Source organism: Rhinolophus ferrumequinum, chromosome 16 (assembly GCF_004115265.2).
Source record: "Rhinolophus ferrumequinum isolate MPI-CBG mRhiFer1 chromosome 16, mRhiFer1_v1.p, whole genome shotgun sequence".
In the NCBI taxonomy this organism is placed as follows: domain Eukaryota; kingdom Metazoa; phylum Chordata; class Mammalia; order Chiroptera; family Rhinolophidae; genus Rhinolophus; species Rhinolophus ferrumequinum.
In genome coordinates this window covers 57,911,626-57,938,979 of record NC_046299.1, presented here as the reverse complement: position 1 = coordinate 57,938,979, position 27,354 = coordinate 57,911,626, and the positions used below count along the sequence as shown (strand labels likewise).

Below are 27,354 nucleotides of genomic sequence, written 5' to 3'. Positions count from 1 at the left end.
AGTGAATGCCATTCTACACACTTTGCACACTAATGGTGTGTTTCTTGTTCCAAATTTATTTTTGTACATCTTTCCTTCAAGAGAATTCTGTAGCTATTGTGGTTGGTCTATATTGTTTGAGAAGATCATAGGGAATGTACACACAGAATAAATCTAAACAGATACAATGTTTATTAAAATAGATACAAATCTATGAGCTATGTGTAAAGAAAAATATTAAAAAACAAAAATTTGCTTACCTGGTGAAAAACAGACCATTCAAATATGAATACAATTTAAAAAGCCCATCAATATTAATATAATGGAATTAAGGTACTAAGTAAATTAACGATGACAACTTATAGTGATAAAATTGTAGTCAAAATTAACTATGTCAGAAAAGTTTTATTTGAAATGAATAGCAGATTACTGTTCATGCCATCAAATAACTTTTTAAATACAGAAGATACATTATCATAAACCCATCTAATTTGTAAAAATAAAGGCATAAAGGACATGAACAACATCATTCAGAAAGAGAGATCAATAAGTTTCATTTGTATGATAAAATCATGAAAGAAATGGACAATACTGTCCTGAGTCATGAAAAAGTGGAATGACTAGATAAGTTGTCAAAAAACTATCCTATTGAAAAGGATCATGATAGATTCATTTATTGGTAAATTCATGTAAGAGAGAAAGCAATTTTAATATAGCTGTTATACAAATTACTCTGAAATTTGGGGAAGAAATGGAGGCTTTTAAATTGATTTTGTGGAAAAAAATAGTAAAACTAATATATAATGTAAAAGAGCTTTAATAAAAAAAATAAGCCAGGCCAATTTTACTAATGTATGTTAATTAAAATCTTAAGTACATTATTAATGGTTAGTTTTAAACAATAGAATTAAATTAACATTATGAATACAAGGACATTCTATACAGGCAAAACTATTAGTTTAATACACCATATGAGTAGCTTATTGAGGTAAAGCATTCCATGGTAGATGTATTTTGATAAAAGGACAATGCACAAATTTTTATCTATATCAAATAAAAGAATATATTAAAAACGGTAGACAAACTCATTAGAGTCTGACAAAAAATAAAGATACATTTAATAAGCTTTATCTTATTTAATATTGGTTTGGACTGCTGGATCAATATGATAGTATGTGAAAGTCAAATAAGAAAACTTACTAACAGAAGTCTATAAAATAAAGGATGCATTATTTTTATATTGCATGATTACAAGGCTGCAGAACGCAACTCAAATGTAATCTAACAGAATGTTTAGTGCTTAAGGTATCTAGATATAAGATAAAAGTACGAAAATAAATACTTTTCTAATATTATTATTATTTAATAAAAAACAATAGAAGAGCTACCATGTACTAGTTAAGCAATAAAAAGATACAGGGTAAAACAATCAATATGGGCTATGGATGAGGATATAAGGAAATCTACTAACAATGAAGGGAAGTGCTATAGAAACACTTGAACAAACGCACAGAAATACCACATATGTGGAGCAGAAAATATAAAGATGAAAATTTCTAGCCAAGACTCGATGACTACATGAAAAAATATTAATAGTGCTAAACCCTAAACATTGTCATTGCAAGTACCTTTTTAAAATGTTCATCACATTCTATAAATATAATAAAGTGAGTTTGTATCTCTATAAGAGAAATATAAATAAAACAAATATAAAACTTAATGAAATACATTTTTTTTTAATTTAAAGAGATCAGACAAAGCATTCCCTGTTTCCCCAAAAATAAGACGTAGCCGGACCATCAGCTCTAATGCGTCTTTTGGAGCAACAATTAATGTAAGACCCAATATAATATATTATATTATATTGTACTGGGTCTTATATTATAGTAAAATAAGACCGGGTCTTATATTAATTTTTGCTCCAAAAGATTGTCCAGCTAGTTTTGGGGAAACACAGTATTTGGATAAAGTAAAACAGTGAAGGAAAAATAAATTGTACTGCCAGGAATTAAAACCCACTCAAAAGTAAAGCTAATTAAAACAATGTGGAATGACATACAAAAAGAAATATTATTTAACCCAAACTTAAGAGATAGTTCATAAACACACATACACAACACACACACACAAATTATTGTGACAAGGAGCACATTAATACAAGAAAGGAAAAGATTCTTCAATAATGATTTCATTGTTTTCTCAATTTTTTTATATATGAAATGACCATGTGTTCTGGCTTGTCCAGGACAGTTCAAGTTTAATCCTCGTAGCAGTATTACAAAGCAGGCACTGTTATTATCATAGTTATTTTACAGATGAGAAAACAATAGAAAGAAGTTAAATGAATTTTCCTATTCTTAAAGCTAGTAAGTGATGGAGTGATGTAATTTTTGTTTTCATCCCCAAACCAGAAAATTTGGCAGTCCCTTTGACTCTTTTCTTTCCCTCTTACCTTTCTTTCTTTATTAGCGAATAAATCGTGTGATTTATTTCCTTCCAATCTATCTAGTATTGCTGCTTTAAATTCTCACTGCCAATATTGCTTTCACGCATTGCCTCAGCCTCCTTCTTCGTCTAAAGGCTTTCTCTATTTCACCTCTTTTTTTCAATTAGTTTTAGGTGTAGAAAAACAATGTAATAGTTAGACATTTACACCCCTCACACAGTGATAACCCCCATCCACTACCCCTCTGACATCACATACAGCCGTTACATTTCCACTGTCTCTATTCCTAATGCTGTACTCCACTTCTTGTGACAATATATATAACATTATAGTTGACATTCATTATTGTTCAGCTTCAGCGTCAGGTGTACAGTGCAGTGATCAGCCATCTACACCGTCCCTGAAGTGGTCTCCCTAATAAGACAAGTGTCCATCGAATATCCTACAAAATCTTTACAGCATTAGTGATTATATTCCTCAAACTGTCTTTCATATCCCCGTGGAAATCTTGAAACAGTCTAATTCACCTCTTTTAAAAGAGTGTTGCCCCTCTATCATTGTTTTGGTCTGTGAAGCTCATTTTTCCCTAAGAGTATTAGCTAATTTTTCAGACAATGAAAATGAATAAGGGACAAAGGCTTGACTCTCTCAGACCTGCTGATCTCCAAGAGTCAGAAAGGAGGTGGGATGAGCTGGAAGTGAGAGTCCCAGGTTACAGGAAGCCACATTTAATCTCAACCCACCCTACCAAACCATTCCTCAGGTCCACAGTTCATCCTCAGACCCCCTAGTGGGGAAGCATCCTTAGTAAGAACCACTCCTTTCAGTGGGAGTTTGGAGAAAGAAAGATGAGGAAATGACCAGCTGTGAGGTCTAGTTAGTCCTCACTTAGGTTCCTTCCGCTCACCATCATTGTGTGCTGTCCGATTGTTCTGGTGGCCTCAGACTGACAGCTTAAGCTACCATGATATGCATACCGGTCTACCAGGCCACAGATGGGGAAAAGCAAGAGCAAACTGACAATAGCTCCTTTCCCATGTTATTCCCACAGCCACACCAGCCTCCTCCAACTTCAGGCTTTAGATTGCACAAGCTGGAAAGTTCCAAGCTGATTCACTCTCCTCCAGCAGTGTTTCACAGGGGTTTCCCCCAGTGCGTTCCCTGTGTTGGTGCTTTCTCTCCACAGTCCTTCCAGGTTGGTGTTGGGGAGGGTGGAAGAGGCTTAAGAGCTAGGTAGGAAACACCTTCCATTTGTTCTCTCCCCTGCAACTACAGTTATCTTTCCGAACAAACAAGAAAAACAAACAAAATAGTCTTCCATAAACAGTTCTCAAACCCTCAACTACCATCAGTGGCAGAAAGCCAAAGATTTATCTTTCATTTCATCATCCAAATCTTAGAGATTTTTTCACTTCTTAGCCCAAACACCTGGTGGAGGAAAAGGCGAAATTCTTTCAGCTACAAGTGTTGTCACTGTAGTCTCTGCCACAAGGTGGCACCACTGAGGAAAGTGGCAATCCTTCAAAACGATCCTAAATCCTTCAAGATTTGGAAGTTGTGTTTGCAGAATTCCCTACCTCGTGGGGACTAAAGAGTGAAGTTAGTCTCTCGGCTTCCCAGAATTACGGGATTCTGTAAAACTCCCACTCAAAAGCCCCAGGTAGAGAAGCCAGGAGAGAATATCCTACTTCCACTATATGACAATACAAAATCAGCTTAGTCTCAGAGGCTGTGATTGGAGTCTGGTCCTCCACTGCTCTTCTGCCTGCCCCTGGTGAGCCCACCTCCTGTCCCCCCCGCTGTGAATCTTAATCCCATCACTTTGTTCTTCCCAGACAAGTCCCCTGCACAATGAATTTGGAGGAGCATGAAATGGATTCTCCATCTCTTCTCTCCTAATAGGTCTTCAGTTCCTAATTACACTGTTTCCTTCTTCCCTAGAATTCTGCATGCCAAGGAATCTGTGGAAGGAGCAGGCTAATGAACACACACACACACACACACACACACACACACACACACACACCACAAAACACACACAAATACAAACCATTTACCTTCATCCTACTGGACTGGAGGTGCATGCCTTTTTCAAATTTACAAAATAAGAGGGTCTGCTTAAATAAAATGTTTGCTACAAGGTAACTTATTGTGCCTGCCTATACAGAGAATGAACTGGCAGCTTCGGTAGATCAAAATATATAATATTAATACATGAATAAAATGAACATGTCATTCACTTGCTTAATACTCCTTATTGGTTTTCCATCGTCAAAAATTCACTTGTTTAGTAAAAGTAAAATAAAAATTCACATTACATTCATATAAGGAATGTGAAGTGTTTATTAATCAAAGACACGGATATTAAATAATAATGATGGGCAAGCTTACACATATTAAATTAGCAAAAGAAGTTTAAGTATTCAATGCAGGCAAGATAATTATGGTTAAAGAGCCGTGAAAATGTTCATATCCTTGGGCCAAGAAACTTCACTTCAAGGTTTCAATTCCAAAGAAGTACTACAAGAGAAGCACTCCATCAGTACACACATTTTCCTGAATCACCTAGCACAAGCTTGACTGAGTGAGTGCTCAATCAGTGTGGATGGAAGAGAAAGAATGAAAAGAGAGAATGAGAGGAGGAGAGGGAGGGAGGGAAGGAGGACAACTAAAAAGTTTTCTACACATGCAGGCATGGAAAATTGCTAAATGTGGGTACCATGACTAGTACAATAATAAGTAACCTTAAAGTGACACCTGTGGAGACCCATGTGGTCATACGGAAATATGTCCCTAAGTCCGGATGACGCCAGGGCACGTCACTCGTCAACATTTGAGAAACAGTAGTCCCATTCACTGCTTCCAAAATTTGTCTCAATAATGGAACCATCTGAATGCAAGAGTCTTGGGTGCCATCTGAAGACCTAATTTTTTAACCATCATCCTCAGTGCTCCTTACATTAAAGTTTGACAAGGTTGAAGATCAAGAGTTTGAAAGTCAAACAGAACTGTAGCTGGTGCTGGGGCCTGCCACGGGCTGAATGTCCTTGAAGAAGCTACCTTCCCTCTTGTAGATTCTTTCTTGACATCAAATGGGGACAAAATATTCCTTTGCAGATTTAATATGAGGACCAGGTAGGCAATGAAATAGTGTATAAAGTCAAACTTCTGCTTTGCACTTTGTAGGTATAAAATAAAAGATGGCTATTAGCATTTTTAATATGTATGTATACATATATATATATGGCTTATTTTTCAGTTACAAATGGCATACAATACTATATTAGTTTCAGGTGTACAACATAATGATTACACATTTATGTAACTTACAAAACAATCACTCTAATAAATCAAATACACATGTGACACCATACATAGTTATTACAATATTATTGATTATATTCCCTGTGCTATACTTTAAATCCCCATGACTATTTTTTAACTACCAATTTGTACTTCTTAAACCCTTCCCCTTTTTCACCCACCCACCCAAACCCCTTCCTATCTGGCAATCATCAAAATATTCAATGTATCTATGAGGTTTGTTTGTTTGTTTTTTCCGTTTTGTTTATTTTGTTCTTTAGATTCTACCTGGAAGTAAAATCATATGCCATTTGTTTTTCTCTGTCTGACTTATTCTACTCAAGCACAATACTCTCTAGGTCCGTCCATGTTGCTGCAAATGACAAAATTTCATTCTTTTTTATGGCTGAGTAATATTCCATTGCATATATGTACCACCTCTTCTTTATCCATTCACCTGTTGATGGACACCCAGGTTGCCTTCACATCTTGGTTATTGTAAACAGTGCTGGAATGAACATATGGATGCAAATGTCTCTTCGAAATAGCATTTTATTTTTCTTCAGATAAATACTCAGAAGTGGGACTACTGGGTCCTTCTTTGGCTCTTGTAGCCTTCGTTTTAAAATCTGTTTTGTCTGGTATAAATATTGCTAAACCAGCCTTGTGTTGAAAATATTCCATTTTCATGAAATATCTTTTTCCATCCTTATTTTTATTCTGTGTGAGTCTTTTGATCAGAAATGAGTCTCTTGTAAGCAGCATATGAAAGGGTCTTGTTTTCTTATCCATGCAGCCACCCTATGTCTTTTGATTGGACCATTTATCCCATTTACATTGAAAATAATTACTGATAGATATGTAGTTATTGCCATTTTATTATTCATATTTTTGGTATTTTTATTCTTCTCCATCTTCTCCTTCATCTTGTCCTTCTCCTCCTTTTCCTTCTCAGAGAAGTCTCTCTAACATTTCTTGTAATACTGGCATGGTGTTAGTGAATTCTTTTAGCTTTTTCTTGTCTGGGAAGCTCTTTATCTGTCCTTCAATTCTAAATGATAGCCTTGCTGGGTGGAGTAATCTTGGTCGTAGGTCCTAACTTTTCATCACTTTGAATATTTCTTGCCAATCCCTTTTGGCCTGTAAAGTTTCTGTTGAGAAATCAGCTACCATTCTTATGCAAGCTCCTTTGTACATAACTAACTTTTAAGATTCTCTCTTGCTACTTTTAAAATTCTCTCTTGGTCTTTAACCTTTGGCATTTTAATAATGATGTCTTTTGGTGTGGGCCTCTTTGGGTTCATATTGTTTGGGACTCTCTATTCTTCCTGGGCTTGTATGTCTCTTTCCTTCATCATATTGGGGAAGTTTTTGTCATTTCCTCAAAAGGTTTTCAGTTCCTGGCTACCACTCTTCTCCTTCTAGTACCTCTATATGAGAATATCGGTACGGTTGATGTCATCCCTTAGGTCCCTTAAACTCTCATTTATTTTTTTTAAATTCATTTTTCTTTTTGTTCTGATTGGGTGTTTTCTTCTACCTTATCTTCTATATTGCTGATTTGATCCTCTGCTTCATCTAATCTACTGTTGATTACCACTAATGCATTCTTCATTTCAGTTATTGCATTCTTTATTTCTGACTGGTTCTTTTTTATGTTTCCTATCTCTTTGTTGAAATTCTCACTGAGAACACTGAGCCTTCTTATGACCAGTATTTTGAACTCTGTGTCTGGTAGATTGCTTGGCTTCATTTTGTTTAGCTCTGTTTCTAGTGCTTTGTTCTGTTCTTTCTTTTGGCACATGTCCTTGTCTCTCCATTTTGGCTGCCTCCCAGTGATTATTTCTATGTATTAGGTAGGGCTGCTATGTCTCTCAGTAGAGCAGCCTTATGTAGGTGTCCTGGGGAGTCCAGTGGTGCATTCTCCCTGGTCACCTAAGCCAGATGTGTCCCTGTGTGTGTTGTGTGTGCATTCCTGTTGTACTTGAGCCTTAGTTGCTGTCTGCAAGTCAATGGGAGGGGTTGTTTGTAAGGAATGGCTGTGACTACAGTGGAGAAGCTGTTGTGCACAGGCTGACCCTACAGAGTAGGATTCACTTTAGCAAGGATCTGGTGCCTGACTAGACTTCGCCTTTTGTGTGTAGTAACATGGCCAGCTGGTGTTCTGGCTTAGTCTGAAGCTGGCTACCAGGCATGTCAGCCCTGCGGTCTCCTGGGAGGGGCCCTGACACAGGTCAAGTTCAGCCACAGCCTTTGCCTTTCTTGGGGCCAGCTGGTATGATCCCCAAAGCAATCTGCAGATGGATGCCACCTGTGCTGGCCTTGGATGTGTCGGGGAGAAGCCAAGCCATGAACCAAGGCCAACTGCGTAGTGCAAGGCTTGGGGTTGCTTAGCAAGAGATCCAGGGCATGTGGAGGTCAGATGATGCTTGTTTGGGTTTTGTGAACTTTTGAGAGATTTTAGGAAACTCTGTAGCATGAGCCAAGACAGGCCATTTGTATGGAAAAGTCACTGGAAGTGGCTTTAGTAGGCCCCCAAGTTGGATGGGGTGGAGTCTTAGGTAATCACTAAGACAGGGTGACAGGTGTTAGCCAGGTTGATGGAGACTCAGATATGGTGGCTTGCCTGCATCTGCACACTAGGAGCAGGGGTGGGGGTTAGGCTCAACAAAAAATGAATTCAGGCAGCCCTTCTGTCTGTGAGAAAGCTGCCCCTCCAGCCCTCACCCTAAGCCAGACAATTCAGTTCCTCCTCTTATGTCTCTGGCGCCTTTCAAGCTGCTGCCCCAGCACTGGAGCTCAGAGAGAATGAGTCTGTCACTGGGTCAGTCCATGAGTCGGCCCTTTAGGGGAAAAGTCTGGGACCCCAGCCGCCCTCATCTCACTGAACCACAATCTCCTCTAGTTTTCATAGCCAGAAGTTGTAGGGACCTCTCTCCCTGGGCTAGGGGTCCTGGTGTGGGGCTGGGAACTCTTTTCCTTGGGGAGGAACTCTACAGCTGAGATTTCCCTCCAGATTTTTAACAGCAACACATTCGTATGGGACCAGCTCATTCCATGTCTCCACACTTCCTACCAGTCCTGAGGTGGCTTCTTCTATATGTCCTTAGTTGTAAGACTTCTATTCAGGCAGACTTCAGGTGATTCTCAATTATGGTTGTTCTGTAGTTTAGTTATAATTTTGATGCCATCATCAGTGAAGGCAAGCACAGCATTTATTGACTCTGCAATCTTGACAGGAAATCCCCCATTATTAGCATTTTTGTTGTCTCCCATTTAACACCTCAGTTTTGTCCTCTGAAAAATGTGGACAGTAAATATTGTCTAGGGATCTTTCCATTTACAAAATTTATCTTTACTGAGTAGGTGGCAGCTTCCAAAAGCAAAGATGAATTCAAACCTAGTGAGAAAGTCAGGTAGGTGAACAGGAATATTATAATAGAAACAGAAGTTTTACTCACAGATGAATAATTTGGTACATCCAGATAATGTTTTGTTTAACTTGTGGGGGGGAGATCAAAGCTGCTATTTAATATCATTAAAACAATCATTATGTCTTTTGCATATTCTAACTCAGGCAGAAAGGAAAAAGCTTTCCAGAGCACTGACAATAAAACCTTGTCTCAGAGTGTAAGGCTTCTATGTGACTTCAACTGTGGCTGTAAATTAGCCTAGGAAAACACCTCAAATTGTAGCAAAATTATGACTTTATTTAAAGTGATGCTTTATCAGCTTATTGTTTCTGCCCGTTTTTTCCAAGCTAATATTGTTTTACTCTCCACTGTCCTACTATTAGCCTCTGTTTTAAAAGTGCTGGAGAATGGTTTTCCTTCAGTGATAGAACTACCCACTGACACCCCCCTCCAGCCTGAGGCTTAAAGCTGAGAGTTCCTAATTGAATTTCTTCCCTTCAGGAGCACAGGGTCATTGGGATCAATGTGTGGTCCAAGGATTCCATGGAGGCCAGGCTCACGGCATGCTAGCCTGTTGGCATCACTTTAGTGTCTATACTCCCCCATCTTGGATTCCCCCCTGTGCCCCAAAGCCTGGAATATGTTTGTTTAATGAAGTCTTCTGTTGAAATAACTCCTTTCCTTGATGTTAGGTCTAACTGCATTTCCGATGTGTTTAAATGAAAAAGTAGTCTTTGAGAAACTAAAAAGCCTCTGTGTGTTAGGAACTCTTACATCCTTTCTTTCTCCGGTTTCTGCTGTACGTCCATGTCACTGTATAAGCCAAAATACCAAAATTCTACCAGAGCCACTATAAGGTGAACCCTACATGGCTATCCAACTTTGATTTCCTGGGAGCCTCACGGCAGTTCTGCTAGAAAAATGAAATATATTTTAGTTGGGAAAATGTTGAACATGCCAATAAGTATCTCTAAATGTAACTCCCTTACACTATCTCTGAATAATTAATTGAACAATGACTGATGGTCAAGACATCCTTGAATGGCTATGTTTAATTTCTTAGGAAAATTTTAGTGCTAGAAAATAATTTTGTATATCAAAGATGCTAATAAATTATTTTATATTGTAGCTATTAAATGGTCTTTGTAAATATTTCATATATGTATATAGATAAAAATAATGTTTAATAAAGGAAAAGAATCTTGATTTCATAATTTAATTAATGTGACACTTATTAGGTGAGGAATACCATATTCTTGTCTGCTCTTTCCAACTCACCATAAAAATTCAGAGTTTAAGGGGATAGAACCAAAAATGTCATCATGCCCTGATATTTTGAGAACCATCTGGATACAAGAAAATAATTCATAAAATAAGTAACCAATTGCATAAAGAATTTATAATATGAAACTGATTATTTTCAATTGCACCTAAAATAATTATGAAATTTCCTCTCTGGAGTTTAAAAGGAATGTTCTCCAATAGCAGCTCAACTCTCCATGCCTTTGTTGCAAAGGCGGAGCAGAATTCAAAATGAGAAATGACAAGGTTCTCATCTTTCCAAATGCAAACCCATATGTTATTTCCTCTCATAAGCTCTCACTGGCTTCAGGACCATTGATTGGTTTTTGGAGTCTTCTATATAGATACGAGCTATGCACGTATAGATCACATCAACTGAATGATATAGATCACAGAACTGGTTATATTAAATTGAACTAGAAAATGCCCATCTTAACCGCTCTCTTATGAATTTTTCTGAGAACATATATCACTATACTACTATCACCTTTCACTGGACCTGGAACATTGAATATGCTTAATAAGCATTGGCAGAATGATGGAAATAATGTATACAAGCGCCGTTTATTTTTTAGGGTATGTAGAATAGGACTAAATATACATTCTATACCACTCACATATAAACACATTCTATATCATTCACATATGGCATGTGTCTCTAAACAAGATATTCCCCAAACCACATTCAATGTCTTCATTTTTTCCTGTTGCTTCCTTTAATTTTATCCTCAATTTCTCATTTGTTAAAATGTGCATAAGTGTTTTATAGGACTTCATTAGATGAAATCATTTCCTCTAAGTTTACCAGTTTTGTAAGGATTTCCCTGCTATACCAAGTGCAGGCTTTGGTGCCCAGTGATAACCAGTGTTCACCCATCATGGAAGCCTATCACACTAGATTGTGTTGACTTCTCTGTGTTCCAATTAACAGCTAGTTTTATAAAGGAAGGAACCTTTTTTCATGTTTACCATTGAGCCTCCGTGTTCTGCATGATGCCAGATACCTAGTAAATATACCATACAGGTATGTGTGTGCACATGTGCATGCATGGGACTGATTTTGCTTTAAGCTATTTTCCTGATATTCATAAAACCACCAACATAGCTGTGATCATAAAAAAAAAAATTAAACTACAAAATAAAATTCAGAAATGCTTTCTTCAGTTTCTTTCTAAAACACAAGGAGGACTTTGTCCTCTTGTCACACTCTTAGTTTTCACAAATAATAACTAGATATATATGTAACTAAGCAGAATACAAATTCCATGTTGATGTGTACTTTCACAGATTTGGGGTACAGTAGAGAGACCCTGGGCTCTGGGGCCCCTGCTCTGCCTTCTCATCCAGACCTTGCCTGTACTTAGTGACTAGGGAACTCTCAGCTTATTTGAGGAAAATGGGGATAAAAACACAGAGATTGTACAATCTTATGAAATTTATATTCAGAAAAGCACATAGCATGTGGTGGTTTGCTTTTCTACGAATTTGAGTTTCACATAAGTTACTGTTAGGGCAACCCTATGTCCTATTTTGCTTGGGGCATTCCCAGTTTATGCCTATTTTGCAAAAGAAATTATTAGAACTGCTCATTACATCTCAAATGGTTTTGAATTTGGATAACAATCTATATTATCACTCAGATTTTAATATGTTGGGAAACTAAAATATGTATATTTTAACTATATATAGATATAATTACATATATATGTGTGTGTGTGTGTGTGTGTGTATATATATACACTTACTTTAAATGTTTTATTTTCAAGCAGTTGGGATTTTAGAATTCCTGGACCACTGGGATTTTAGAAGAGAGAGATTGGTTAGTGGAAAAGTTAAGTGTGTGTTCCGTGGAGTTAGCCTGCGTAGTGTGAATCTTTAAAGCCTGGATAACCTGAGTGCTGTGTCACCTGGGAAATGCCCGACCTCAGTCATGTCCACCTCCCTCCCACGGCTGCTATGGGTGCCTGACGCACAAGGAGCACCGTACACACATCACCCAGGCTTATTCCTTCAGCTAGATTTGCTCATGCTCGTCCATTCAAGAAGAGTAATTTACCAGAGGTACTCCAAGATGGACATTTTGGTACATTCATAGACAATGTGATTTGGTCTTTAAGTCCTGTTTTCTATTTTTCCTTCAAATGCTCAGACAAAAGTGAATAGGAAAGAAATACCATCTTTAGGAAGGTGGAAATTCTTTCCAATGCTCTCAAACTTAGACTAGAGAAAGCATCCTCTTATTAGTAGAGAGCGGGCTGCAGAAGCATTTCCAAATTCCCTCACTGCCCCAGAGATGAGACAGAACGTCCCAGGTATCTCTGTCCTGTTTTCAGAAGGCTTTTACTGGAACGTCTGTCTGAGAAGCTCGCACAGAGGGGACTGTGGAACCACGGTTAATGCTGTGCATGTCTGTACAGATAGACCATCTCTGGCTAAAATGATATTTACGGACACAGTCTGAATTTTTTAACTAAACTGGGTGAAATAATCTATAATCCACTTAAATTTCAGCGTATGCTTTCACATCATCCTGGCTCCCAGACTGCTCCAACCTTAGCAGGGCTGTGATCCCCACCGGAAGGAAGCAGATGCCTGGAGAAACACCTCCAGGGCTTGCTGTGAAGGATACCTGAAGGGTCCTCAGCCAGAAGAGCCTGAACTGTACCAGGGGAGGCGCATTTTCTCCATATTCCTCTCTTCAGGACTGTGGACAGGGAGAATTCCCCTGACAAAAGGTAACCTCTTGTTTCTTCTTTTCTCCTAAATTTATTGCTGAAATAACGACAATGACCCTTGATTCTGAAAAGTGTTCTTGCCCAGGACCAGGTATGGCTGTGCTTGCAAATCATGTCTTCGGGTCAGTTTTCTTTAACTGCCATTAGTGGGTGTAGGCGGAAGCCTGCGTGCTGGGAGACTCCGGGTGCCCATCAGGAGGCCCTGGCACAAATAAAATGATCTGTACACAGAGCTGTGCCGATAACACAGCAACACATGCCTTAGCACACCATACCTCACTTACTCTGCCAAGCTACCTGCTTGTACCAGACAGCTGCTCTTCACTTACAGTGATCCTCACAATGACCTGTCAGCACAGTGATGTGACTACCCCCATCTAACAGATAAGAAAACAGAGTCAGAGAGGATGTGTGTCATGTGTCAGTCTGCTAGGTAGTGGAGGAGCACTGAATCCAACCAGCCAATCCAAATGGCAACCGTTAATACAATTATGGCAACTTACACTGATGAAGTAGGAAAGAACAAATATTTTTCCTCTTAAAGCTCTATGTTCAACAAGAAGAAAATTTTGGAAAATCAAGAATTGGTTGCAGAATTGGAGAAATAACAGAAAATTGCTAACATGTCAGAATATCAGAATTAGCGGTGAGAAGCCCGAGCCTCAGAATATACATGGGATCCTTTGGCGGGACCCGTCTCCCCCTTCAAACCTGAGTCTCCTCTTAGTGACATAGGCACATCATACCCACTCAACTTCTCTCACGGGATTCCAGCAAACAGGCCTTTGCTTGGTTTCAATATGAGCAGAACAGAGCAGAAGCGAAGAAAAGGGAAGAGCTATCATGTACATAATGTCTATTGTACATTTAGAGTTTTCCACACGTTGCTGCTTTCGTTTCTTGCATCGACCTTTTGCTGCAGATATTTATTTATTTATTTATTTATTTATTTACTTATTTATAATGAAGAACTGAAGGTTAAATGACTTGCAAAAAACTCACACAGCCAGTACAAAGCTGAGCCGAGCTGTTAACTCAGATCTCTCCATCCTGAACACCTACATGTGCCTTGTGTACCTCTTATCACATCATATAAGGCCTCTATTTTAAAAAATATATATATGCCAATTCTTGGATACAACAAAAACTCCAAATCATAACTACCATCTCAAGAAACTCCAATTCATGCTTCAACTAGAGCTGCCAAACAAATGAAAAAATATTAAAATAAGGTAAAAATCTTTGGCCATTAACTAAAAGATGGGTTATTATTCTTTATTAAATGTGCCTTTCTGGTCTTTTGCTTGATATTTAAGTAAGCCTTTAAGAATACCAGCTAAGGTCCAATGCAAACAAGTAAAATTAGATGAAGTAAACCACTGCCTAAGTGTCATCAAGTTGCAAAACTGCATACATTGTGTTGTTCTTTGTTTGCTTTTTGAGCTAATGAGACAATTGTGACAAACTTTATCCACTGAAAAGAAAGAGACGCGTGGTTATAACTTGGCTCATTTCTTCTTGTCAAACACAATCAGTAGACCTCTGCTATGAACATGGATACTGCAAATTATTTAAATTATGTCTGGGCTGTGGCAAACATCCTCAGGAACATCTATCTGATGAACTTGAAAATTAGTCCAAGGCCCTTCACCCTGCTATTCAATTCCACTCTGCACAGACAAAGCTACTAGGCTCGGATTTATAGATATTTCAGCCTTCATCCTCTCCTGTCAGTGGAGTTCAGGGATATGTGCCAACACTCCATTTCCATTCTGACTTGCTTTAACCACAGAAAACCATTAGCTGTTGCTCTCAGAGCACTTACTGGAGAACCATTTGATAAAGAGGACACTCAGTGGTGGACGAGCTAATGGACCTCCAAAGTGACAGAGCAAAGCCCTGACAGGGATGGCTCTGTAATTTTATACACTAAATCATAGGAAGATGGTCACATTGTGCCCAATCAATTCTCTTAAAAATGGAAGCTTTGATTTTCAAAACCTACTCAGGCAGAACTAGGTACAGTAAGAGCAGCAACTCCTTGTGGGGTTCTGCTCCCTTTTCAATCACTTCCCCCACTCACTGGTTCCTCTGAGCATTTTACCCAGATTGCTGCACAGACCATCAGCCCCTTTTTGGAAGTACTGCCTCGGGCAATGGATGCTATTGGACTGCTTTCCTCTTTTGCTAGCAGTTCCATATTTCAAGTGATTCAAGTATCTTCAAGTGAATTGCTTGATAGATTTCCAAAATGATCACTACAGGTCAAATTCAACTCAAATGCCATTCTTCCTAAAATTTTGAAAATCCATTTTTGCAGCGAGACTGAATGAACTTCAACTCAGTAGAGACATGTCCTTTTAACTTAAATTTAGCCATGGAACACACTGGACCCATTCAAATGCTCAGCAATCTTTTCAGTTACAATGGCTACCCATTTCACTCTAGTAAAATATATTACAGATAGCACCATTTCTCAAGCTCTTAAAAATTCTAGAGATGGCATAAACTATGCTAGAGAATACCCAGCTTTGATTCAGAATATTTTGATTCAGGGGTTTCTACCGACTTGCTTTCCTTTTCTATCTAGCTTCATTTATGTAGGATGTGTCTCCCTATTATTTAATCCATTTTTTTTAATGTTCCAAAACACAAGAAGTTAGCATAGAAAAGAATTACTGTAAAGCATATAAATAAATTATTAATAAAAGAAGGAGCAAACACATTCAAGTAGGCATGGTAGACTTTAATCTGAAAAGGCTTAATTCAAAATTCTCTGAGCCAAATAAAAGTGAATTATAATGACCTTGATTTAACACAGACTGGGACACTAACTGTCTTTCTTAATGGAAAGATGAGAAGCAGGGGCTGAGTGTCTTAACCAGGTGTTACGTAAATGAAATAGATGTGCAATGTAGAGATTTGACAAAATTCAAAAAATCAAAGAAGAAAATAGCTGTAAATCCTATTAGCCTTTTTGTTTATTTCTTTTTCAATATTTGAACGCTATTATATGTTCAACTTTGCAATTTTATAACCTGATTTACATACATAACATGATATAATGAGCATTTTCATGTCCTTCAAACATTTTGAAATGTCCAGACATCTAAATTCAGTTTTTTTTTTTTGGCTATTACAAATAAACTTGTGTTGAACACCCTTATAAGTAAATCTGCATATACAGCCTGTAGGCTAAATTCTTAAAAACAATACAAAGATTTGGAAACATACAGAATCATGATCTGCAGAAGGTATTTAATAATGTGTACTTCCTCAAGTATGACCATGTTCCCACTGCACCCTCATCTAGAGTATTTGCTTTTATAAATCATTAAATATGATAGTCAAACAAAAAAACTAATTTGCATTTCTTTCTGAAGCTGGGTATTTTCATGTTCATTGTTTATTTGCATTCTTTTCTACGAGAAGAGTATGTTCCTCTCTTTTGCCCATTTTCCTACTGAGGTTTCATTTCACTGTTACTTTTACTCATCTATGTGACTTCTTCAGAATAGTAATCCAGTCTTATTTGTTGTACAGTTTACTGAGAGTTTATCTATCTTTAAATTTTGTTCCTGATTTATGATATTCAGCTCAAAAAACAACGTGGTGACAATGCAGTTAATTTTTTCCTGCCATTGCTTATAGCTCAAAAGGTCCTTTCAACTGCTGACATAAATAAATATGGAATGCTATTTACTGTTTTCCTGAAGACTTTACTTACTAATTACCTGAACTTTTGAATTCGTTAACAACTTTTGGTATGTAAGAAGGAAGTGAAAATCCAACTTTGATTTGTTTTTCCCGACAGTCAACCAAATGGATCGAAAAATCAGTCTTTCCGTTTTCCTCCTATTTATGAATCTCTCCTTATTCTGCATGAAGTTTCACTCTATGCCAAGTTCTCTTTGTACTAATCAGTCAGCCAATGGTCTTGACTTTATAGTATATTTTAAATTCATCAAGATGAATTTTGCCTATTTATTTATTGTTCTTTAAAATCTCTCTGTCAAGTTATAGTTAGGACGTTGTATTCCTTTGAAAATTTTTATAGCTTGCTCTATAATTTCTAATTATTCATACTATAATTAAATTTTCAAAAAATCTGAAAACACACTAAAAAGGGAACCAATAACAAACAGAAAAACATGAAACCTCCCTTATCCCAAGATTCCCTCTGTTAACATTTTTTGAGCATACACTTTCAGGATCCCTATCAGAGATAATCTAGCTATTTTTGCTACTGTTCTTCCTTGGTTCATAAAAGAGAAAAGTGTCAGAGCATGATCAATTTTGTATGATGTAGAAAAACTTTTTTGATTCAGTTTATTAGAGGATTAGAATTTATTTTTAAAATACTAGAAAACGTACTCTTAATTTCTCTCAGAGTTGAATGCCTAATATTTTGAGACACGTAAAAAGTAAACTATTTCATGAGCTACATTCATGCACACCTCGTTACAGTGGTGTCCCCATACACTACATCATGTTTTATTTAACTGGAAACCTAATCCAGTTAGTAATGTATCATAAAGATACCCCTGGTCGCCTACCAATCATGCAAAATTACTTTCCCTTGTTTTATTTCCTGATGATGAAGTATTTTACTTACTCCAATTATATTACGAAGTGCAGTGCCATTTAATTCCTAAGTTCATTTCTGAATGTATTTATTCAACAGATATCTTGGGGATTGGAAGTGCTCAATAAATATTTGTCAAATAGAGAAGAATGAATGAAACATACTACTTAAATAGAGTGCTGTACAAAATGCCACATTATTAATAACTGCATTGGAAATCTTAGAAGTGGCTGCTGCAGGAACAAATGTAAGCCTTTTCTTCACAGCAAAGCCTAAGAGATGAATAGTAGGCACGGTGAGGTGTGATTTATTCATACACACAAGTAGGAGATTTATAGGCATCTATTAACCTACTCAAGTTCTCATGCTGTCTTAGGCTGGTCTTCTCTCATGATTAGCTATGTGGTGACTCTGTGTTAAATAACAGGTTGACTGTGATGAAATATGCAAAAAACATGAAGACAGATGGTCAAAAATATTATACACGTACATCGTTCTAGTTAAACCAGATACATCTCTGCTTGTGTATGCTAAAAAAAAAAAAGTTAGACACGCACATATACACACAAGCAAAGGATTTTTTTCTCTGGACCTGAGATCCATCGTCATAGACAAGACTGTGTCTCTGAAATAATTCATATGCTGAAGTCTTAATGTCTGGTACTTTAGAATGTAACCATATTTGGAGAAAGGGTCTTTATAGAGGTAATTAAGTTAAAACAGGGTCATTGGAGTGGACCCTAATCCATTAAGACTGGTACCCTTATAATAAGAGGAAATTTGGATACAGACACATACAGAGTGAAGAAATAACAGGACAGCCATCTCTTAGCCAAGGAGAGAGGCCAGGAAGAGTCCCTTCTGTCATGGCCCCAGGAAGGGAACAACCCTGCTGACATCTTGACCTCAGACTTGTAGTCTCCAGAACTATGAGAAAATAGAGTGGCGTTTGAAACCACCCAATCTTTAGTTATTTGTTACAACAGTCCTAGGAAATATGTACATGAACTAATAGAGAATACAGTGAGAAAGAATCTTGAGAAAGAATAAGAATTATTTTGTCCTTTTCAACATTTCAGTTTTGGAAAAAATGAATCATACCATCCTACATACTGTAGTGGGGCCTGATCTGATCCTTCCTTGGGGTGAAACACCATTGGGAAAGTCACTGGTCAGGTGAGACTTCCGATTCGTCCCCTCATCAGTTGATTAGAAATTCAAACTCAATTGATTTTACGGCCCTCTTCCACGTTATGATCCCATGATATTGGCAGAGGTAGCATGTGACTGTGTATCTGAAAGAGCACGGAAGCACTTCATGCCTTGAAAGGGCAGCTCATTCTTGACTTTTCCCTTGAGGTTTACAAGTCACTTGTGTGCTTTCTACCTACCATGTTTCCCTGAAAATAAGACTTACCCAAACAATCAGCTCTAATGCGTCTTTTGGAGCAAAAATTAATATTAGATCTGGTATTGTATTATATTAGATTATATTATATTAATCTTTGCTCCAAAAGACGCATTAGAGCTAATTGTCCAGCTAGGTCTTATTTTTGGGGAAACACGGTATGTCTGTGTTGACCTAATAAATGTAACAAGAGAGACGAATGTGGGGGGAACCACTCCCACCTCCCTTCCTCCCCAACACAGGCTCATAGAGAACAGGAATGGGGTGTACATTTCATAAATGGCACTGGCCAAGTCACAGGAAAGGCACCGTGTCAAGGTGGAAAGGTCACAGTTGTTCATCCTGACACAGAGAGCTGCTACTATCACTAATCAGATCTTCCAAATGCGTGCCCTGCCCACTGTGGCAACTCACCCCTGGTGGGGTGGAGTGGGCTCCAGGCAGGATGTGCCAACACGTGCTCGGTTCGTAACTATAGGATGCATTTCTCTATGCCATCTTCATAAAACAACATGGAATAAAGTGTTACAACAGCAATAGAGAGAGAAAACTCATAATTTTTCATGCCTCACAATTCATAATAATTAATTTAATAACTGTGCCATATGAGAAGAGTAATAACTAAAGAGAAGGAAAGGGGTGTGGACATACACAATCACTGAAGCATATACAATTGTAAGGAAAAACAAATTACCAGGGTAGTGCTGGAAATAAAAGCTTGGTGGGAAATATTTTTTAGATGCTAATTTGAGTCTTCTTTGGTGCCTTAAAGCTGCAGTGTCTACAGGTGCACTATTTATCTCCACTTGTCTTTATTTTTAGCAGTTATATAACCGTATGTCTCTAAAAACCAATTAAACGCCTTCCTGATCTCTACTGGGAATTTTCCCCAAATAGTTCTCTACCTAGACCACAACTATGATTTCATTTACAACATCTTGCTGGAAAGTGTTTCATCATCAGAAGTGTTAAAAAAAATGTATTGAAATTAATAAACGAAGGCAGAATCAAAATGAGATGCAGCTTTCTCTGGGCACAGTTACAGTCTCTGGGGTTTGGTACACAATAATCACTGAGACACTAGATCTTAGATGAGCAGTTTGCCTTGTCATGCCCTGGTCTGTAGGTTCCCAAGAAGGAATTATTTCTGAGTACAAGCATATGTGCCTAAGACCCACACCAAAAACACAGGCTTCTACAGTGAGCGAATAATTATTTCTGTTAAATTGGTAGTTAGAAAAGTAAACCTTCCTTTACTGGGTCAGGCAAAAATCACATCTTTAATTCAGTTTTACATTCCTCAAATATGCAAGACACCTGACTTTCCCATCTCATGTTAAGCCTCTTGATCTCGCCATTCAAGCCACTGGAGTGCAAGCATCACACAGTATATTCACAAAGCTCAACACCAACTTCCCCCACCAGGCTTCCCTAGGGGCCTGCCCTTAATGCCAGTGGGCACAGTGGCTTACCGACAGTGTTTATGGGATCCCGTCAGGGTTTCGATCACAAAGCACTCGCCATCGTTGAGACAGTATGCGAGGTCCTTGTCTCGGCAAGGTTTGAAGTGCTCAGATCGCTCAGTGGAATAAGTCGTCGTATCTGTCAAGGGAAGTACACAGGGAAATGCTGTTAGCGGTGGATTCTGACACCAGCAGAACCTGGCATTGGCCCGGACCTGTGCACTGAGGCCTTCTCTTGGTCAGTGCCCTTGGTCACTCTAGACAAGCCCTCCACATAATGAAAAAATGTAACTGGATGTGACCACTTTACAGACTGAATGAGGTGTCCCCTCAAAATTCATATATTGAAATCTAAACCACAATGTGGGGGCCTTTGGAGGTGATTAGGTCATGAATGGGATTCATAACCTTATAAAATAGACCCCAGAGAACTCCCTCGCCCATTCCAGTCGTGTGACGACACAGCAAGAAGATGGCCTTCTGTGAACCAGGAAGACCTCACCAGACAACAAACCTGCAGGCACCTTCGTCTTGGCCTTCCCAGCCTCCAGAACTGTGAGAAATACATTTCTGTTGTGAATTATAAGTGACCCAATCTAGGATATTGTTAGAGCGACCAGACTGACTAAGGCACACACTGTGTCCAATTGTCGTATTTCTCCACTAGATTTTAACAGTTGGAATCCTTCAAGACAAGCCTCATTTGAAGATACGTTAACAGTAAAAGATGAATGATCCTGCAGTCAATCACCTCAAATCTAATTTCTGTTTTAACAAATGTATTGAATGAGGGATTGAAACAACATTCCATTCCATTTATTGTTGCCAAGTGTCATTAAACATCTGATCAATGTACATTGTGACTATGGAAACCAATGTCAGTGTCTGTGTTGTTGTTTGTTTTTTTTTTGTCTGTGTGTTTTTGTTTATTTTTGTTTTGTAGTTACAGCGGTAATTGGCTAATAGCCAAACCAATTATTCTTTCACTTTCTCCTTTTATTGTGTAATTAAAATGCAAATGTTCTAAATTCTAAAAGAGAATCTCAAATGTGAAGAATTTTTCTGGTAAATATTTAACTGGACAATTATCTTAAACATATATTTTAAAAATCATAATTAACTCACATTTTAAAAATTAAGCCATATGTCTACATCTGCTTCCCGAATATGAAACTAACCATAAGTACGTGCTATCACTGGACACAGACTCTATTATCACAGGTAGACATTCCAGTTTCAGAGTTTTCAACAACTAAAGTATTAGCACCAATTCCATTATGGCGTTCAAGAAAAAATGTATTTAAAAAGTCAAAGATGAATAAATGATTCAGCACTTCCGCTCTTTGAATTTCCTTTGCACAGATGTAGACTAATAGTAATTAATGTTCAGTAGCCCGGGCGATTGTACCAACTTACTAACTGCAGGTCGCAATGAGCCTCTTCCTGCTCATCATCCAAACTGAGAGGACAGTGACTGTCCCAAAAGGAAACTCACTCATGTCCTTCTCACCTCTAAAATGCCTCAGTGGGCCCTATTCCCACAGGAATAACTCCAGATTCCTTAGAAGAGCAAAGAAGGACATAGGCCATGTGGAATTTTGCCTATTTAATCTTATCATCTTGTACCCTAAAACACCCAACTTAATTTCTAACTATTGTTCGATTTCCCCAAATGCCAGGAGCCGTCCCACTGCTCTTTCTTCCCAGACCATCTTTTTCTTTGCTGGAAGACACTCAGAAACCCTTCAGAACTTACATCACCTTCCCCTTGGGTCCCTCCAGCAATTTTATTGCTTGTGTCACTGCATTCTATGTTGCAGGTAACCATTTGTTCACATGTTTAATTGTTTCTTTAGTCTGTGAGTTCCTTGAGGCCAGAGGTTGAGCCTTAATCAGAACTGGCACTCAGTAAAAACATATTCAATAAATCGGATCACTCGAACATCACTAACAGTATAAATGTCACTGATGAAAACTAGGATCATAAAAGACCTTACAGTCATATGGAAGTTAATGCATGTGTTACAACGGAATGTGAGATACAATTTCACGTTAATGTTGTCACTTTAATACTAATGAATATTGCAAAAACAAACATTGTCTTCAGATTCACATAGACACTCATATATCACTCATATACTATGAGCACTGAAAAATCCACTTCTAATCCCCTTTCTTGGAGATACAATGGAAACTTAGTTTTTGCACTTCAAAATATCTGCCTGTTAATACTTTGTCACAAAGTAAAGGCTCTTGCAAAACAGACACATTTTCTGTTTTCCACGACATCTCTACAGGGAATGTAGATTTGTTATTCAAGATGGTATGTGATAAATAGTTACACAGAATCAATCTCTCCTTCTATGGGAAATATTTAAAATTCAAGAGCTCCAAGCAAAAAATTCAATATGAAACACCACACACAGTTGACTGCTACTCTGACTGCTGAAGTATATTAATTCATGATCGGTTAGTTAAGTTTTCCTTTAATTTCTTATTATCCATTTATTGATAGTCACTGATCATTCCGCTAAGAACAGCTTTTCATTAACATAACCTACAGCACCAAAAGTGAGATCCTTCTTTTATAATCAGTGGTTTTAACAAGCTACAGACTCCAAGAGCAACACAATGGCAAAGCAATTACAATCAATTACTTTCCCTCTGACAACTATGGTCTCCAGCGGTTCCCACCCCATCCTACCAACTGCTTTCTTTATCACGTTATCATCTATCAGCACATTACAGAGGATCAGAGACCCAAGTAAATGCCTCCACAAACGTCCAAGGTGGGAGAGTGCAGACATGTCAGGCTTAATGTTTACTCAGGATTCGTATTTCCAGAGCTTAGAGAAGCTCAAAATTAATTTACAATGCACCTGCTTATGCCTCAGAATAATTTGACCGAATTAAAAGAAAACAACATTATTAGATATTTTAATAAGTTTATATAATAAAAAAGTAATGGAAGGTTGGGCTTAATCCTTTCATAGGCAAATACACTGCAATTATTAATACATTTGAAATCTTAAAATTGTACCTGAGCATTTCATTATGTGGTATCCATACGATACTACTCACCTAAAATCACAGACACTGGGCAAGGTAAATAAAGCCCACCAGAAAGTGATAATTTACACTGGTAAGGCATCATGCCAAATATGGGGATGGAAAGATAGAAAAATTCCTTAATAGATTCACTAGGCTGCTCTACTGACTCGAACGCCACCTACACTTTTGTAAACTAAATAAGTATACTGGGCCCCAGTCATGTTAGTCAGGTTTTCTATTAGTTACAACCAAACACAACCCAGCAAAGACACATTAATCATTTTGGATGATGCCCGCCAATACTCACATAGTAATTTATAAGCGTATGCATGTATCTATTTATTTAATATGTAACATATAAGGTATATTACAAGCATATCAAATAGAACATCAATAAAAAGTGAGATAAAAATATAAAGTGCAATTCTTATTTTCCTTCTGTACCCTAAGATGACACATGGTGTTCTAATCCATCCAGCTGTGTATTTTTTTCTGAAGGGGAAACATGGACACTCATGAGAATGAGATAATGGAAAAGGTCTACCTCCAAACTATGAAAGCGATGGCCTTGAATAACCTTGAGGTACCTTAGAGTCAGGTATAGAACTCTCATCTGTTAACTTATCCAACACTTTTGGAGCCTGTTTTCAAAACTGTATCACTTTTAAGAAAGTAATACACTAAGCTGTCTGTAGTATATGGTAATATTTTGTCATGTATTTAAAATTTTATGAAAAAGCACTTTCTAGTTCTAAGAATGTAATTTGGTAAATAAATTTGTTATGGAAGTTTTTATGGTCTTCAAAAATTATCTGGATGTAGGTAAACCAGGAGGGGCCTCATATTCCCATGAATTCTATCTGTCTTTCAATGCGCTCCCTTATTCCAGAACGCTTCCTTATCAGACATGATTCTCTCCACCATGTCAGCTCATGAGTCTCCCATCTAAATGGGAGATCCAGGCGGGCAGAGCAGGTCTTCACCTCTCTGATCCACCATCTCATGGGTGGTCTGACACAGAGGGGCACACAATAGATCTGTACAGAAGGATCTTTTCATACATGAGCATTTCCTATAGGAAATTCTGTATTGAAAAATGTGCATGTTTTTGTTAACATCAAACAAAAACTCTACTTTTAAAAATATTATCTGGGAAATGAATACATGTTTAGAATTTAGGACCTGAAGAAGCTCCAAAAGCAGTTTAGGTAAACGATATAGAATTTTATAAGAAGAGCAAAAAACAACTCTACAGGGTGGAGGGAAGGAATGAGGGAAAACACACACACACACACACACACACACACACACACACACACAGTGCCAAAAAAATGTATACACATTTTAAGAAAGGGAAAAATTTATTAATTGTAATAGTCAATATATACCGATAACAAAAGATGAATACAAGTCACGTCTGACTTCTGCAATTACAAGAGGTGCTCAAAGTGGTTACCATCAGCATCCAGACACTTCTGATTACAGTGAACTCCTGCTTGAGCATAGATAATGTCTCTTAAAATGTGTATACATTTTTGTGGCACACCCGGTATATATGGAAGATTTTCTAAAAGAAAGAGCATGAATAATAAATGTTAGGCTTAAGATGAACAAAGATGGTGCTAAGGAAGGGTCTTCCAAACACCGTGACCAAAGGTCAAGGTCACAGGTTTAGGAAGTGTTGTTGCAGGCAGGACTAATAGTGCCCATTCATTTGGGACCACATGAGCTGCACAGTTATCTACACCACTCATCTGGCACTAGTTATAGTAGTTAAATGTGTTTCCTTACATTTTTATAGGTTTTAGTCTCTATCCTGAGAGAGGTCAGGGAGAGTGCTTTGCTTTTAGGTTTTGTATTTTTTCCACATCATGCAGCATGCATAGTAAGCAATCAGCACAGTAATTAAACACACAGTGGGAGGTGGTGGTGCTTAATTCATTAAAGCCAAAATGGGAAGAATATGTAAGGCCTGGAGACAGAAATCCCTGCAGATTTTGCAATGAAAGTTAATTTATTAATGAATTAAAACAATGACTGGATTTCCCCCTTAAGTACTAAGTTGAACATGGATATTACTTATTGAGGTTTTCTATGTTGCCAGCACAGTTGCAAGCACACTGTGGGAACACAGATTTTGTTGCAGGAACAAGAGTGCTAATTGGGCTATTACCGACAATAATTGCAGTAGATAATCAAAGAAAGGGAGGGCTTAATTCAGGCTATAGTTATCAGTGAAGGCTTCCCAAAGGGTTAGCACTGGAGCTAGGTCTTGGAGGGGAATGATTTCATTGGCACAGGAAAAGGAATTCTCGATATGAAGGAAAGGAACACCCAAGGAAGGAAAATGATGAGGCATAGCATAGAATCTAAATAAATTCTTCACATTCCTGGCTTGCAAATATCAGATTCATCAAGCAGGTGTTTCTCCTTCCCCCACTGGGTTCATGACACAACAATTCTCCAAGAAAAGTTAAGAATCCAGTGACGCGGTGTAAAAGCTTTTAGAAATTAGAAAAATACCTTCACAGGCTAGAAGCCATTTAAATATGGTCACTGACTCCAGCAGTTTCTGTGGGAGCAGTGCAAATGAAACTGCTACCATAAATTAAAATTCCCTGTTGAATCTTCCATTTATCGGGAACCCAGGAAAGAGCACTGGCATGAGCCTGAGTTATAAAATATTTAATGGTCAAGGAAAATTGCAAGAAGAATGCAGCAGTGTTTGAAAGGGAAACAAACCATTTCTCAGCTGGCGAGAGGCAAAGATAGCTTTCTTCCTGCTGCCAGAGATCAGACAATTGTTCACTTTGCTGGCATGGGAGAAATGGGGAGTATTGGGCAAGGAATTTAAAAGTTCAATTGAGTTGTGGGGCTGCTGTGAGGACTGACAGTTCCTAATGTATCCCAGAGCTACCAATTCTCCCAGCAAATGTAGAAAGGACTCTTATTAAATTTGCATGACCTACCTGCCACCTTCCAGTTTGAAATCTTGCTTTGAAAAGACTCGGCTGCCGCTTAAATAAACCTTCACAGGCCATAGCTTGCTCGGTGGAATTGCATTTATTTGGGAATTGCAGTTTATCCTACTGCTGAATATGTTCTCTGCTACCTGCACACGCACACACGCCGATACACACTGCTTTCAGGTATAACAGTTATAATAGTAGCTACGGGTGCTGGAGCCCACGGCTGGGGCTGGGCTCTAGGCTATATGTCACTAGCCATCTCTAAATCCAATGGATGCTTAAATATCTATTTTCCCATTTTGTTTGAATGTTCAGAGAATCTAACACTCTTAGCCACATTTTGCCTTCATGAAAAACTTCACTGGCTCCAGTGTTATCACACAGTGTTTTATTTTTTTTAAAGATTTTTTTTAAATTAAAATACAGCTAATGCACAGCATTATATTACTTTCAGGTGTACATCATAGTTATTCAACAGTACCAACCTAGCTCTATACAGTGTTATTACCACATTATTGATTATATTCCACATTATTGATTATATTCCCTATGCTAAAGACGTGATCACCCTGGTAAGTCTACCAACGTCAGACACTGTACCATGCTATCACCATATTGTTGATCTTTAACCCTTTTTAAAAAATTTTCAATTCGAGTTGACACTCAATATTATTTTATATTAGTTTCAAGTGTATAACAT

The 27,354-nt window shown here is 37.8% G+C and overlaps 1 protein-coding gene across 10 annotated transcripts in view; it reads right to left on the bottom strand.

The window, feature by feature from the left end:
- The window catches only part of NRG3 (neuregulin 3), a 1,097,333-nt gene that overhangs the window by 598,597 nt on the left and 471,382 nt on the right, over window positions 1-27,354 (bottom strand). For all 10 annotated transcript variants that reach the window (XM_033131417.1, XM_033131422.1, XM_033131418.1 and 7 more), the window contains exon 2: window positions 20,644-20,773. In XM_033131417.1, coding sequence (XP_032987308.1) covers window positions 20,644-20,773 — 130 coding nt within the window. The remainder of the gene's footprint in view (window positions 1-20,643; window positions 20,774-27,354) is intronic.